This window comes from Podarcis bocagei (assembly GCF_964188305.1).
Source record: "Podarcis bocagei genome assembly, chromosome: 14".
In the NCBI taxonomy this organism is placed as follows: Eukaryota; Metazoa; Chordata; class Lepidosauria; order Squamata; family Lacertidae; genus Podarcis; species Podarcis bocagei.
Window position 1 is genome coordinate 29,804,632 of NC_138139.1, and position 15,394 is coordinate 29,820,025.

The following is a 15,394-nucleotide window of genomic DNA, read 5'->3' on the forward strand; positions in this document are numbered from 1 at the left end:
CTTCCTCTCTTATCCCCTTCCTTTCTATTCCCAGTTATCATCATCATCAGTAATATGTAATTTTGTAACAACATTTTATCTCACTAGCTAATTTCCTTCAACACCTCCTCCAGCCCTTTCCCATCAGAGGAAGTAAGCCTTCTTCCTTCCTCCCACCCCCCTCTCCTGACCACCTTTAATCAGCATATAAGTTGCTGGTGCTGGTCCAGCCAATTACTATGGCATGGCTAGGTGGCAGAGGGAGGCCAGTCAGGAGACAGTGGGCAAGCTCTGGCTCTGAGGCCAACCTGGAAGTGCTCAGTGTAGCAAGAATGGCCTATGTATGGAAAGGGTTGACAGTCACTGTTTCTCGCCTTGATACCATTATGCTAGGTTCTCCCAGGCAGGAGTTTCACTTTCTCTTGGTCCTCAAAGCAGCTACAGCTGCAGCTTCAAGCATCAGTTAAAGGTGGGGAACCATTATCAAGAATTCAGGATGTGAAACTGTCTCATAGAATTCCACTGACTTAGCTTTTGGAGCAGAAACACACAAGCATGTGATATTGTAGTTGGTTTCTCAGCAAAACATTTAAAATGCTTTCAGTGTATCCAAGAAGATACCGGTAATATTGGACCTGTCAGTGAAGGTCTGGTCTGCAGTTTTGGTGGCTATCCCAAGTGATCAAATGCAGGAATGAAAAGGACGGAAGGAAGGAAGGAAGGAGGGAGGGAGTGCTAGAATTACAGAAGGAAGAATGCTAGCTTGTTCTAATTTTATCTTTCCTGTTTCGCTCTCTGTCTTGTGTTGCCTGTGCATGTACTCAAATATTTTACAGTATTCCTGCCACAGACACATTTTCTGTCTTTCTGTTATCTTCACAGATGCGTACTTTGGTGTAATTTCCTTCATGTTGCATAGACACTAGGTCTTCTCAGTCCCATCAGCTTTGTAGCTGTTTTGCTCTGAGGTTTTCCTTCCTATCCCTTCCCCCTGCCTGTCCAGCTGAAAAATGTTGAGAACTGCTATACAACTCCCCCCCTCAGTTCCTTAGCCATGTCTGCAGTGTGTGGGGGGGGAGTGTTTCCATGGGAGCTATTCCCCTCCCAGGATCCAGTGTGCCAGCTGTTCTGTGGATCTTCTTACAGCCCTTGAGATTAAAGGCACTTTGGCTTCTGTGTGTTCCTGGGTAACAGCACTGAAATTAAAAGAAGTGAGCCTATGGGAGAACAGAGCAATGTTTCCCTTGCAGAGGTCTTTGTTCACTAAACTTACTCTGCTGCTTTCTTGTTCTCAAAAACTAAAATATGGATGTTTTCAAGCTTGCTGTCACATATGCACTCTGTTCTTTGGATGCTGAGTATTATTCCCACCTCTGCTTCTTATCAGCCTTTTGAGTTAATCCCCCTGTCACACCTGTTCCTTTTTCTAATATCATCTTTTTGCCTGCCATTCTGTGGTCTGCAACCACTGACCAATATTTAGACACATAAGCTCCAGAAGTATTCTGATCTCACATTTTGGTCTCAAGATCATCTCCGACTGGCTGCCCGTTGCATGTGAACTTCCCTTCATTTTGAAAAAGTTTGATAATAAAATCCAACTTGGGATGATGTGGAACAAGCAAAAAAAGTTTCATCAGAAATGTTCAAAAAAGTTTTTAACAACCCAAGACAGAAGCTCTCCTACAGTTCATGGTTGTTGGTCATTGTGCTTCTGTTGTTTGAGCATAGTTCTTTAGTGCTTGCACAATAGAGTGTGAGCAGGTTGTGGTCTATTGGGGTTGCAGAACTATGCCCCAGATTGTGAAATCTGTGTCCCTGGAGGAATTTGGAACCTCAGGAAAGCCTTGTTGGATTAGACCAAGGATTCATCTTGTTCATCATCCTGTCTCCAGCAGAAAGGTACCCCTGTCCGTACGGGCCAGTCGTGTCCGACTCTGGGGTTGTGTGCTCATCTCGCTCTAGAGGCTGTGAGCCGGCGCCGTCCGAAGACACTTCCGGGTCACGTGGCCAGCATGACGAAGCTGCAGCTGGCGAGCCAGCACCAGTGCAGCGCACGAAAACGCCGTTACCTTCCCACTAGAAAGCGGTCCCTATTTATCTACTTGCACTTGAGTGTTTTCGAACTGCTAGGTGGGCAGGAGCTGGGACCGAACGACGGGAGCTCACCCCGCCGCGGGGATTCAAACCACCGACCATACGATCGGCAAGTCCTAGGTGCTGAGGTTTTACCCACAGCGCCACCCGCGTCTCCAGCAGAAGCCACTGCCAAACAGATGTTCCTGGGGAGCCCACAAGCCCAGGCATGAAGGAAAGAGACCGTTCCCACAGCTATGTGGACCCCTTGCCTCTTGAACATGGAGATACCAGTGGCTAATAACAGTTGATAGGCCTCTCTGCCATGAACTTGTCATTGCTACATCTTGAGGCAGCAAAATCTGTGGATTAATTATGTGTTGTGAGAGGAGGTACTGCTTTCATCTATCCAGGCACTACTGTCAATCAGTTTAATTGGTTCTAGTCTTGTGGGATGTTTTCCATGAAATTTCAAATTTTCCCACTCCCCTAAATCACTTGAGATCTGACCTGGCATGTTTATTGGTTCATATTTAGTAAACAAGTGAAAACAAAATGCCATGTTAATTTTGTGTACTGTAAGTACCTCCAACAGTCAAAAGTAGTTGAACTGAAATATAAGGGTGGGGTGAATCCATAAAACACACTTGCAGCACAATCCTATAATCAAGTTAGGTCAAATGGGAGCTATAAGGTACAGTATAGTGGAAGCCCCACTGTCCTAGCATAACTTGAAGATAGTGCCTGTTGGACTGGAGATAACACCAACACACCTGCAGCACCAGCAGAACTCTTCTAGCATAAGTTCAAAACAATGCTGAGATGTGGATGGAACTGGGGAGAAGCAGAATTATGCTGAACCTTGTAGTGCTTCAGATGTTTTTCCTGCCCCAACGCCAGAAAAAAGTCCTGACCTCAACGCTAACTTCAGAACAGCTGTATGTGAAATATCACCCACTCAGTGGACTGGAGTAAGAGCCACTGCTCCCCATACCCTCCTGCCCTACTCATGATGCCACAGAATCTAATCACAGCACACCAATATCAGTGTCAAAATCCCAGGGAGAGAAAGACCACAACTCAAATGACGGGGCATGAGACTTTATTGCTCTGATCTCATGTCATGCATATATAGAAAGAGCACATTGGTAACACTTCTTTCCCAGACCTCTTACAGGTACTTTGTCTTGGGACATCAGGTCAAAACACTCTACTCCCTCTCTCAAACTGGGCAGGCCAGAACAAAGCATCCCTACAACAAGCTACTAAGTTTAAGTGTTGCAGCTGTCTTCATCACCTCTTGCTGGAAGCCTCTTTCCTCTGGACCAGCGAGGAGCAGCATCTCCCACCCAGGCAACGTGAGGGTCAGCATGCAGAAGTGTTCTCTGCTGGAGGGTGCTGATCCTGCCCAAGAACTCTTGCCTTGCAGGATCACAGCCTGGACATAGGGAACAGAACAAACAGCCGCTGCACACATGCTGCAATCCCCTGCAGGGGAAGGGGTGTGTATTGCCTACTTCTTAGGGGAGACTGAGGCAAGGGGGCTGGATGAGTGCTTAAGTGGCACCACTCCCTCTCTTGCTGTCACCCTCACAAGCACCTCTGCATCCAGGGCCCAGTTGTTCCAGTTGCTGATCACTGCTCATTACTCTCTGTGTGTCTCCCTTCACAGCTCTCTAACAGAGGAAGAGGGCAAGAGGGCCTTCCTTATGCCCAGCTACATGCAGGCTTCCAAGAAAGCTGCACCTGCTGGGATTATCCTTTCTACACAGCTATGAAGCCTTGCCCACTTTCCCACCTGACCACCCCACACTTCCAGTTCTTCCTCTGTAAGCAGCACAATTCCTGCTACTCTGTTGTCTGTCATGCAACTTTCAAAGGCACAGGAGCCCAGCTGGGGCTACCAGTCTGAAAACAGGCCTATGTTTGTTTAGGCCTCTATCTCACCCCCCACTTCCCCAAAGGCTATTCAATAAAGGCTATAACTTTGCCATGTGTGGTATTTTTTTATTACCAGGGCTTCGCCATGTCCTCCCTATCTCAGTCCTGTTAAGCTGGCCTCAGGACGGGAGAGGGAATAGGAAGCATGTTCCTGTGGGATGGATTTTAATGGATAGGAGAGCATATATTAATTGCAATTTATCTATCCAGGCGCCACATGTGTAGGTTGAACAGAGTTTCAAAATCCCATCCTTGGCAGCAAAATTAAAAGCATAGGAATTAGGCTGCAATGTCTTGTTTTGGACAAGTCCAGCTGGCTTCCCCCTTCTTACCCTGCTTAGCAAAGAATCAGCCAACAACTTGCAAAGTTTAAAAATATAATTTACTCACATAATCTTGCATTGGTTCACAGCAATGGCAGTAGTAAAAACTATGCAGGAAAAAGATATATATACATTACAACGAGCTTCAGGCATGTGCCTAAAGCTGAAGCAAGCAGAGGCATGTCTGCATCCAATGCTGGTCAAAAGAAGAGAGGAGAGAGGAATAGGAAGCACTATATGCTCCTTCCTGTCCAGGAGACGAAGGGAAATGACACCAATTGTCCTGTCTACCAATTGTATTTCTATGGTCTGAGTATCTGCCTATCAGCAATACAGCTCTGTGGTATTCGCTCCTCCTATTGCTAACTAGTAAGAATATGCATTTTTTTAGGTTTGGCTGCTAATCTCCCACAGTTCCTGCAAGAGCTCACTCTCTGCCTACTTAGACTCCAAGCATCATTAGGGTGGCAGACCTCTCAGACTCTACAGAGGTCATCAATCAGCGGTAGAGAATTCGCTTTGCATGCAGAATGTCTTAATCTCCAGTATCTCAAGGTAGTAATTGGAATGTCCCCTGTCTGAAACCCTGGAGAGCTGCTGCCAGTCAGTGTACACAACTCCAAGCTGAGTGGATCAAGGTTGTGACTCAATATAACACAGCTTCCTATGTTCCAACTTGGGTTGAGTGCTGCCACCGTGATGTATGAGACAGTCAGTTGAGGTGAAAGGACTGTGAGACCTGCTGGGATGAAAGCCAGAAAACTGGGTCTGTCAGAGAATCAGTATAGTGGCAGTTGCTTAGGTTGACATATTCATTCAAAATGCATATTGAATGGCCAGTGGTCAGGGAAGAGTCCAGCAACGCCTGGAGGACACCATGTTGGCCAGGCCCAGGTGGAACTTGTCCTGTTAGAATAAAGTTATAAACTCAAACACACAAAAAACCTGCTGGTCATTGGCGGAGGGCCCAGCCAGCTTAGCCCACTGTTACAACCACCCCAACCTTAAGCCCTCCAGATGTTTTGGATGGCAACTCCCATCAGCCCCCAGAAGTTATGAACTGAAACTGCTATTAGCTTCAGCCATCATGGCTGTGCTCCCATCAGCTCCACCATGCTACAGTTGTGGTGGCTGGAGCTGAGATGGGAATTGTAGTTCAAACCATCTGGAGGGTACTGGGTTGGGGAAGGCTACTCTATTATGCATTTCTCAGTTTTCCAAACTAAGCTTTTATGGATTCCTTGTAAAAAGATAAATTTTGATTACAGCAGTTATAGGAAGTGTTAGTTTGTGCTCTTGGAAAGTCCATTGTGGTGGCTGCTCCAACCTGCTGAACTTGGCAAATCCTCTGTGTGATGGCTTAAGTTGTCGTGCAGACTCTTGCTGATTTGAAATGCATTCTTGACTCCTGTCTTTCTGCAGAGGGGTTGGTTCTTCAAGTTAGAGTGCATGCAATTAATTTTTAAGATTGGAACTTCAATCTCAGTGTTTTGCTAACTTCCATATCAATCAGTCACCTAGAAAAGCATTTGTGTGCTGGGGCTGATGCAGTTAACACTTACTGTATTATATTGCAATCAGTGGCGTAGCGTGGGTTGTCAGCACCCGGGGCAAGGCAAGTAATTTGCACCCCCTAACCCGTGGATTTGCGCCCCCTAACCCATGGATTTGCGCCCCCTAACCCTAACCCCCAGATGTTGCGCCTGGTGCGGCTGGCCCCCCCTGCACCCCCCACGCTACGCCACTGATTGCAATGGGTCAAACTGGGACAGTACACTCCAGCTCTAAAGCATTTCCCACTTATTCCTTCACCTTCTGTGTCGTGGAGCTTACCTGAAGAAGCTTGGATCTCCCTGTACTCCCCCCCCCCCCAAACTCCTGTATTGGGTTTCACATTGTGCAGGGAGGAAGTCCACTGTTGTGAAAGGGGAGAGGCATTGTCTTTGCTGGTCCACAGCTGCGGCTGGTAGATCTGCCTTCAAATGGCATTCCTTTGCTGTGCATGTTTCTAACACTGTATCACAGAGAGTTTAGGTGTGGGAAATAAAGCTCAGACATTCACACTGGAACATCCACAGGAAGTTAAAATGATGATGTGCCTTGTAGGTCTGACCTGCTGCAGGTTAGGGCAGACACACCTGTCTGCCTTGAGAAGCATTGACAACAATGCTATGACTTAAATAGACAGCAGAGGGGTGGTTGTGTTGTGTGGACTTCATGCCCTCCCAGTCATTGTGTAGCATGCGGAGCAACTGAGCAAGGAAATCGCAGCCCTCAACAGACTAGCTTAGCAATGCTGTGTGTGTCAGAAATTACTTTTAAATGCTTTTGTAAACTTACATAGCCTTGTAAGCCAACCAATGATTTACTATTTCCTTTTAAAAACAAATCCTCAGTTGTCTTTAAAGATACTGCCTTCCAAGTGTGTAATTCTTCTGAGTTATGATTTCCATTACTTGAGTTATGGACCCTCCCAAGACCCCATCCCTGCTATTCCCAAAAACCCAATGCTTTTTTATTCTGGTGCTCTGACTCTAGCAATTCTTGGATGGAAGATGAGCCCTGCCAGCATTAACCCACCTGTGAGGAAGGTGGCGCAGAACCCTTCCAAAGTTGGCCAGTAGGCCACAGTTTTCTTCCTATTGACCAACCAACACTTTGGTCCAGTTGCAATAAATCTAAAATGTTGAGAGGTTGTTGAAAAATATTTGAGCTGTTTTGGCTGCTTGAGGGTTTCAAGGTTTATTCTCATTCATTCTGTCTCTCTCTATGGCATGGGACCTTTAAGGACCAGGCAAAGGGTCTCATCTCCTCACCAACACACATGCCCAGACAGACACTCTTGTTGTCTAGTTTGGAGGTTCAATGGAAAGCAACTTGTTCTCTGCCAGCTCCAGGGCTGGGTGTTTCTGACAAGCAGGTCCCTGTTTCTGTTGCCTCTGAATATTTTCCCATAAGAGAGAGCCCTTCTCCTAATCTGTAGGAGGCTTTGTTAAAGCAGAAGCTTTCCTCTTAAAGAACCTATTTATTTTTCATTGGATTGTGTGTGCTTTTTTTCAAACAAGGATTCTTACAAGTCGCTTCACCATCCATTTGGCCAGATTTATTTTCTGCTAGGTTGAGAATCAAGTCTCTTTCCCTCCGCCTCCACTGGAAAGAGGGAGAATGTGGGGGGGGGGGGGGAGAGAAAAAAAGACTTTTGCATTGTGGTGATTGGCACAGCCTGTGAATCAAGGGTCATTTTGTGTAGCTGTTTCTTTTCAAGCATTCTCTCTCTCTCTCTCTTTCTTTCTTTTTCTTTCTTTCTCTCTCTCTCTTCCCCCTTCCATGCACAATCTATTCAGGCTGGAAGCATTCTTTCTTTTCAGAGCCTTTTCTGCCTCTCTCTCTCTTTCCCCCCTCCTTTATTTTTCATCTCTTTTCATTCTGTTTCCCTCCACCCCCCCCCCTTAGAGGCTCTTTTTTCCCCTTTCCTCATTCCTCTATTCAGTTCCTTTTTTTTTTGGTTGCTTCTTTTAAAATAGCTTTTCTATTTTCAGAGAGGACAGGGAACATGTAGGAAGAGAAGTCGTTTCAGAAAGGAGGAACCTGAAAGTCTTTCTCCATTTATTTCAGCAAATGTTGTTTTTAAAGCAAGAGAACCAAGGGCGACAAAAAGAAACCCATCTTTATTTTGTTCCTGCCTCTTCTCCCACAACCCCCCCCCCCAAATATTCATAAGTGATCACATCTCCAGTAATATGCTAAAATACTGGCAGCTTTGCTTCTTTATTATGTTGCCCTGGGCATTTTGGTGCAGAGACTAGAAACACAAGAGGCATGGCTGCTTTCCTGGATAGACCCCATTGATGCCCCTCTTTGCAGCTTCTGACATCACCCATTTCTTTTAGCTCTGCACCAAGAGTTGTGGGCTGCAGGGCCCACTTGGGTGCTGGATGCTGCCTTTAGAACAATTTGTCCTTCATGGTGAACCTTCAGCAGGGAGCTTAGGAGATCTCCAGGCTAATGCAGAGAACAATTTTGTGGAAAGCAGCAGTGAAGACTTAAAGTTGTGTAATCTCAAGTTTGTAGATCTCTAGATGTGCATTGCTTAAAGCATTGACTAGCCCCCAATAGCCACATTAATCAGAATTTTTGTGCTCTGGCAGGATGCCACGAATACGGGCCCTTTGTTCATTACGACTTCCCAGCCTCTTATCTCCTGAATTTCATTGTTGAATTAGTGCCTTTTAGTAGTAATTGTCTTCTGTAGTATTGATAAACACTTTGCTTTGGGGAAAGAGTGTGAATTCTCCATTCCTGCTGGAGAGGATCAGGCTTGCAGGTGGTGGAAGGAGAGGTATAGTCAAGGGCAGCAAACTGCAACTCAAATACTTCTTCCTGTGCCATTAGAGAGAAACCAAGTTCTTCTGTGAAAGCCTATGATACAAGAGTGCCTGGCCCTTTCTCAGATGGTTCTCCTATGGCAACCTTCCCTAAACCAGTGGCCTCCACATGCCACCGCCCATCAGCTCCAGCATCACATGGCTGGACTGGCCGGGGTTGCAGTCCTACGTCAATTCCTCAACAAGAGATGGTTGGTCAAGAAATGAAGACAGGAGTCATCCAGTAGACATGGATTTCCAAAGAGAGAAATGGAACAAGTCTTGGGAGCCAGAGTGTTGGGCTAGGTAAACCTCTGGCCCAGTCCAGCAAAAGCCAATTCTTAGGTGCTTATGCTTTCATTCATGTCAGGGCATAAAAAGTCTGAAGGGGGCTGATGTAGATGCTTGTTTTCTGTGATGGAGATGCTCTCAAAAGTAGGAGGGTTGAGAGAACCTGCTTCAAATGAAAGCAAAGGTACAGATGACTAGGGAGCAGGGACACACCTGTCTGGAAGCCAAACCTGCACCTGGGTTGGTTGTATGGTGATGGTGATGTGCCTGCTTCTGTGGGAAGCAATCCTGGCTGTCCCTACGTAGCAGTTGGATCTGGTTGGTTTCTTGAAGGTTGGCTTGGTGTGAAGAGTGTCCCCTTCAGGTAGGAAAGTGGGTCTTGGTGTGGGTGGTCAGCCCCACACTTTGGGGATTAAAGAGGGAGGTAACCAATGAGAAGGGACCCCATCCAAAATCCATACACCTTGCAGAGCCTGGCTTTGAAAGTTTCTTCCACCCACCCACCGAAATATGTGATTCAGATCTAATATCACCTGGAAGCTGAGATGGGACATTAGAGGAGATGGAGGTGGGTGAGAGAGCGGGGTTGGAATACAGAAGGAGATTAGGAGATTGATGAAAGTGAGAGAGAAAGAGAGAGGAGATAAGAGAGGCACACAGGACTGAACTATCAAGCTGAGAGAGGCGTTGCCAGGGTAACGGAAAGAATGAGGGAGAGAGAGAAAGATGGAGAGAAGAGGCAAGAATCAGAAATGGAAGGGAAGTGGGAGGGAGGGAGGGCAGGCAATGGATTTTAAAGGGTGAATGAGAGAAGCAGATGGATTTTAAAGACTGAAGTGGCTGGACAGGCTGACTCCCTCCCCCAACCCAAAAAAAAAAAAGCTGCCTATGCCCACAATCAGTAATTCTAGGTGGGCTCCCCTCTGGCACCTTTGCTCAGGATTGCTACCATTCTGTGCCCAGGACATGCCGGCTGGTACAGAAGTGGCTGCCATCATGGCCAGTCTCCAGCTTCAAGGCTGCCTCCTGTGAGGAGGGAATCAATACTGTTGTTCCCCTTTGCCTCTACAGCCCATTGACATGAAAGTGTGCTTAACAGGGGCCCTCTTTGCATTGTGGTGCAGCTTGCATGCAAAATGGGTCAGGCACTGAGGCCAGCCTGCGGGTCACTACATGGCCTTCTCCTGCTTGTCTCTGGGTGACCTGATGGGCCCCTTCTTGGCCCTGCTGCGCTCATTGCCGCCTCTGCCTCCTCTAATCCTCCCCCATACCCAGCCTCCTTCCTTCCTTCTCTCTTCCTTTCTTCTCCGATGCCTGCCAGCCCCCTCTTCTCTTCTCCTTCCTCCTCTCTCCTTCCTGCCTCCTCCCCTCTCTCCTTTGTTTTGGCTGCCTCCATACACTGCTGTCTCCTTCCCCTCCTCCCCCCACCTGCCTCTTGCTATCTTTCCCCCCTCCATTTCCTCTTTTTGTCTTCCCTTGTTCACATTTCTTTTCTCTGCACCAGCCATCCTCACCCGCACAGGGTTTAAGAGCATGCAGGCAGCTCTGGCGGAGAATGAGGTTCATTTATTTCCAGTGGTTCAAAAGTGGGAAGTTCTGAGGTTGTTCTGTCTAGCTGTTTCCTTTGCCTCAGGGTTAGTCCAAGCCTGGCTTGTCTTTCTGCTCTGCACCCAGGAAGACTGGCTTTGTATTTCAGGCGACGAACAGTTATTCTGGCTCTTCTGGTCCTGCTAGCCCCATACTGGGGGAAAGAGCAGTATCCCCCCCCCCATGCTCTCCTCTCTCTGGCTTGGCTTTCTGGTGCTTCCCAGTCACACAAAAAGCACACACTGAAAGGGGAGGTCCTAGGGTTCTACGGGCTGCCTCCTAGGTGTGAGTCCTGCCTGGCCCTGCTTGCCACCTTCACAACCAAGGAGGCTGCTGTGCCCTTTCTTGTAGAAAGGAATCCAGCCCAACCTGGTGGTTGACAACATCCCGATACCTGGGGAGGTACAGTCATCAGACTGCCTGCTCTTTCTAGAAGTGCAGAATTTGCCACATTTGGGGAGGCTCCTGACCTGGCATGCAGAAGCCTCCCCCCCCCCAGGTATCAGATAGAAGGCCACAAGATTTTGCTACACACTGAGCCCTTTACAATAAAGAACAAACACAGCACAACTGAGCCATTGTACAGGGCTCTATGGAATATATGGTTTCTACTAGTCTTGGGAAATGGTAAGGATACAAATGTCTGGCCTGTCATCCGGCCACTAGGCATTCCCACCACCACCATCCCTCATCTTGCCAGTGAAGCACACCCATGTTTAGATTTCAGGTTTTGCTCCAGTTTCAGGAGTGCAGAATATTTGTTTAGCTCCAAAACATGGGATGCTTTCAGGTTCTAAGCTCTGCCCTTTGGTGCTCCTTTCATTTTAAAGGCTATGTCCAGAGTAGATGCCACTTTCCATTGCCATGATTTTGGAGCTGCCAGCTAGGGCCCCTGCTGGCCAACTGGGTTCTCTCAGCCCACAGCCCTCTGCTTGGCCAACAGGGTAATGGCTTCTCTTTCTCCCTTTTGTTCCTGCAGACAACAGAAGCTGTGCTTGATGGTATGAGCCATGGACCGCTTTGCCCACTCTGGAACACAGACAGATGCCGTGGTGGTGCTGTCTCTGGCCCAAGCAGCCGTCCTGGGCTTGGTGACTGAGAACGAGTTTTTTGGTGCCACTGTCAGCCCCGGAGGTTTCTTCTCCAGCTTCGCAGGCAGGCTCGACAGCATGTCCATGGTTGAGTTGAAGCAGCCGGAAAGCCATTGCCCTCTGGAGAATGAAGGCCAAGGTCACATCGAGCCAGCGGAGGAGGATGAAGCAGCAGAGGCTTCCTTCGGGAAACATGCCCGGAGGAGGAAGCGCCCGCCTGTGAGGCTGGTGCCAAAAGTGAAGCCCGAGAAGGGGGAGTGGGGGCAGGAAGACGGCGCTTACGAAGCATCAGTAGCAAGTGAGGGCAAGGAGGAGCAGATGGGCAGCCACCCTGTGAGCCTGGAGGAGTCCCCCTGTGAGCAGACGGTGCAGAGCAGCGCTACCAAGATGATAGATCTCAGCACGTTCAACAGGAAGCCTCGACGCCTGCGGCACCTGCGACAGCAAGCCCCAGAAGAGCTGTCCCTGGGCGGGTATGAGGAGAGGCTCCCAAGCACCCCACAAGCCACCCTGGACAGCACTCCGGGGAGTGCAGAGGCCTTCTCCAGTGACTGCGGCTTCCAGGCTGGTGCTCCTCCTCCCTTGATCAATCTGGAGCACCCTGTACCACACTCTCCTCCGGGGCAGGGCAAGAGCGAGCTGGGCTTTGTGTGGCAGGAGCCCCTGGACTTTGAGGCGGAGGCCCATGGCGAGCACAGCAAGAAGGTTCAGCTGGACCGCCTGGACATCAACGTCCAGATAGATGACTCCTACCTGGTGGAGAAGCGTTGGCAGTGCCGCCTGTGCGAGAAGTCCTACACGTCCAAGTACAACCTGGTGACGCATATCCTGGGCCACAACGGCATCAAGCCCCACTCCTGCCCGCACTGCAGCAAGCTCTTCAAGCAGCCCAGCCACCTGCAGACCCACCTGCTCACCCACCAGGGCACACGGCCCCACAAGTGCCAGGTGTGCCACAAGGCTTTCACCCAGACCAGCCACCTTAAGCGCCACATGCTGCTGCACTCCGACATCAAGCCCTACAGCTGCCGCTTCTGTGGCCGCGGCTTCGCCTACCCCAGCGAGCTGAAGGCCCACGAGGGCAAGCACGAGAGCGGGCGTTGCCACGTCTGCGTTGAGTGCGGCCTGGACTTCTCCACCCTCACCCAGCTCAAGCGCCACCTGGCCACCCACCAGGGGCCCACCCTCTACCCCTGCCCAGAGTGCAACAAGTCCTTCCATTATCGCAGCCAGCTGCAGAACCACATGCTCAAGCACCAGAACGTGCGGCCCTTCGTCTGCACCGAGTGTGGCATGGAGTTCAGCCAGATCCATCACCTTAAGCAGCACTCGCTGACCCACAAGGTAGGCCGGGCAGCAGAGCACCAAGTTGAAGGGCATGAGGGGGGCTGTTGGATAACCGAAGCCTTTTCCCATCCGTGGCTCTAAGGGCTTTTATTGAGGAGTATGTGTGTGTCTACCTGCAGTGCCCTGAAGGGGTACCCAAAGGGTTTCACCTTAGCTGGCTTGCTGTTTTTGTTGTCCTCGGGTCACCACAGACCTGGATTCTGAAAAAGAGGCCTTGCCACAATTTGGGTTAAAACTGCTTCCATAGGAGGGAGGGAGTGGGGATCCAAAGTGCCCTGGTCTCTTCCCCCTTGCTCTGAAATCCCCCAAACACTACTGAGCATGAAATCACCATGGTTAGCACTGTCCTCCTTGGCCAAGGTGGGATTGGGTGGTACCTCTTGGCTGCAATGAAGCCTTGTTACCTGCCTGCTGTTGTCTTCAGGGCGTGAAAGAGTTCAAGTGTGAAGTGTGCGGGCGAGAGTTCACGCTGCAGGCCAACATGAAGCGCCACATGCTGATCCACACCAGTGTGCGCCCCTACCAGTGCCACATCTGCTTCAAGACCTTTGTGCAGAAGCAGACACTCAAGACCCACATGATCGTCCACTCGCCCGTCAAGCCCTTCAAGTGCAAGGTAGGTGGCAGAAGTGCAAAGAGCAGAAGCTGCCGCGGGTGGTGGACTATGAAGAGCCTGAGATCAGGGCAAAGCGGAGTGGCAGAGGCTGCAAAGACAGGCCAGACTCAACTCCCAGAGTGGCAGTGGTCATTTCCAGAACAGACTTCCCACATAAGCAACATATCCACCCTCCTCTCAAGCACAGCTTAGTCATTCCGGTTTTGCCAGCTGCCTGGACTGAGCCCGGAAATTATTTTGCTGACGGCTTTCAGAGCTGAGTGTGGAGTGGATCCTGGTTCTTGGCCATTGGCCTGGAAGGGCAACTGGGGTGGATGCAGGCAGGTGAATCCCACCCCTGCTGCCCACAGTCCAAGCTGCCCCAGCCTCTGCCGACAGGTGATCATCTCCTTTCCCACCCCACCTTCCGCAGGTGTGTGGGAAATCCTTCAACCGCATGTACAACCTCCTGGGCCACATGCACTTGCACGCAGGCAGCAAACCCTTCAAGTGCCCTTACTGTTCCAGCAAGTTCAACCTGAAGGGCAACCTCAGCCGGCACATGAAGGTCAAGCATGGGGTGATGGACATCAGCCTGGACAGCCAAGGTAGGTGGAGTGGGGAGGGAGCTGGAGGGATGGGTCTAAGGCATCCTACCCCCCCCCCCCGAAGCCCTGCAAGGCAGAGGCAGCCTTCTCATGCTGAAAGGCTGCACTGCAGCTCCCTCTGCAGGCTGTCTTGGCTTGCTGGCAAAGGAGGCTGTGGTGGCCAGTGCTGAATCCACATTGCCTGCCATTGCAGCACTACCGCCCAGGTGCTGCTCACTTCTTGTCCTGTTGTCCCCTCAGATCCCATGCTGGAGCTGGCAGGTGATCATGCAGAGCTGGACGGACAGCAGGAGATGGAGGACTACGAGGAGGAAAACTCGTATGAGTATGGGGTGGTGGGGAACCCTGCCAACGAGTCTGCCTTGACCGAACACGCCATGAAGGAAATGGCCTACTACAGCATGTTGTAGCCTGGGGCAGACTGGGTGAAGAAGGGGACAGGCAGCGGTTTCCACCCCCTCCGAAAAGCTCTGTTCGGGCAGCACGGAATTTGATACTCTTGTCCTCTTCAGCCGTTTAGTCCTGCACTGGATCTGTGGAAGTCTTGCTGCCACCAACCCTTGACTGGGCTCTGCTGCTGGGCTGGGCTGGCAGTACTATTCTCTCCAGCTTGAAAGGACCAGGAGGGGGCAGCACTTGCCTTAGACTACCTCCCACAGCACCTTGCACCCAGCACAAAGAAGCAGAAGGCCTTGTAGTGGTGCTGATAGGCCAGGACCAGCCAGAGCTCAGTGCTACAGACACCAGGCTGTACTGCAGAGCCAAACTGGATCAGCTCCTGTATGTTTCTCTTACAAACTACCTCTGCCCTGCGCACAAAAAGAGGGGGACACAGAGCAGGGTCTCTACCCCAAAACCAAATGGGTCTTGAGTGCCCCTTTGCCCATCCCCTATCCCTGGCAGAGCAGTTAAGCCAGCCTGCTGTGGAGAACATCCCTGTGCAGCCTGTGGCCATCTTAAATTATTATGTCATTTCCACAAGGTGGATTGTCCCACTTGTGCATAGATCTACTGTGTTTATTTTCTGTTCTGAAGAAGTTCAGCAATAAAGGAATACTCTTTGGAAGAAGAGCCAGATGAGTTGGTGCTGAAGCAAAAGACGGGGTGTGGGGAGAGGTTCAAGGGGGGCTGAGACTTGCCTTTCCCCAGAAAAGAGTCACCATAACAGACAGTCGACACTGGGCATCAATAA

The 15,394-nt window shown here is 49.9% G+C and overlaps 1 protein-coding gene and 1 long non-coding RNA gene across 4 annotated transcripts in view; one reads left to right on the top strand and one right to left on the bottom strand.

Annotated features, from left to right (window-relative positions):
- Positions 1-15,272, top strand: part of ZNF710 (zinc finger protein 710) — a 22,480-nt gene extending 7,208 nt beyond the window's left edge. For all 3 annotated transcript variants that reach the window (XM_081170267.1, XM_081170268.1, XM_081170266.1), the window contains 4 exons: positions 11,541-12,996; positions 13,424-13,615; positions 14,028-14,202; positions 14,443-15,272. In XM_081170267.1, coding sequence (XP_081026393.1) covers positions 11,572-12,996; positions 13,424-13,615; positions 14,028-14,202; positions 14,443-14,612 — 1,962 coding nt within the window. In that variant the 5' untranslated portion in view covers positions 11,541-11,571 and the 3' untranslated portion in view covers positions 14,613-15,272. The remainder of the gene's footprint in view (positions 1-11,540; positions 12,997-13,423; positions 13,616-14,027; positions 14,203-14,442) is intronic.
- On the bottom strand, positions 3,141-4,743 carry LOC308573404. Its single transcript, XR_014002073.1, has 2 exons — positions 4,387-4,743; positions 3,141-3,493 (listed from the first exon to the last, which is right to left on the bottom strand). It is a non-coding gene; the product is annotated as an uncharacterized lncRNA (long non-coding RNA).
- Positions 15,273-15,394: the final 122 nt, after the last annotated feature.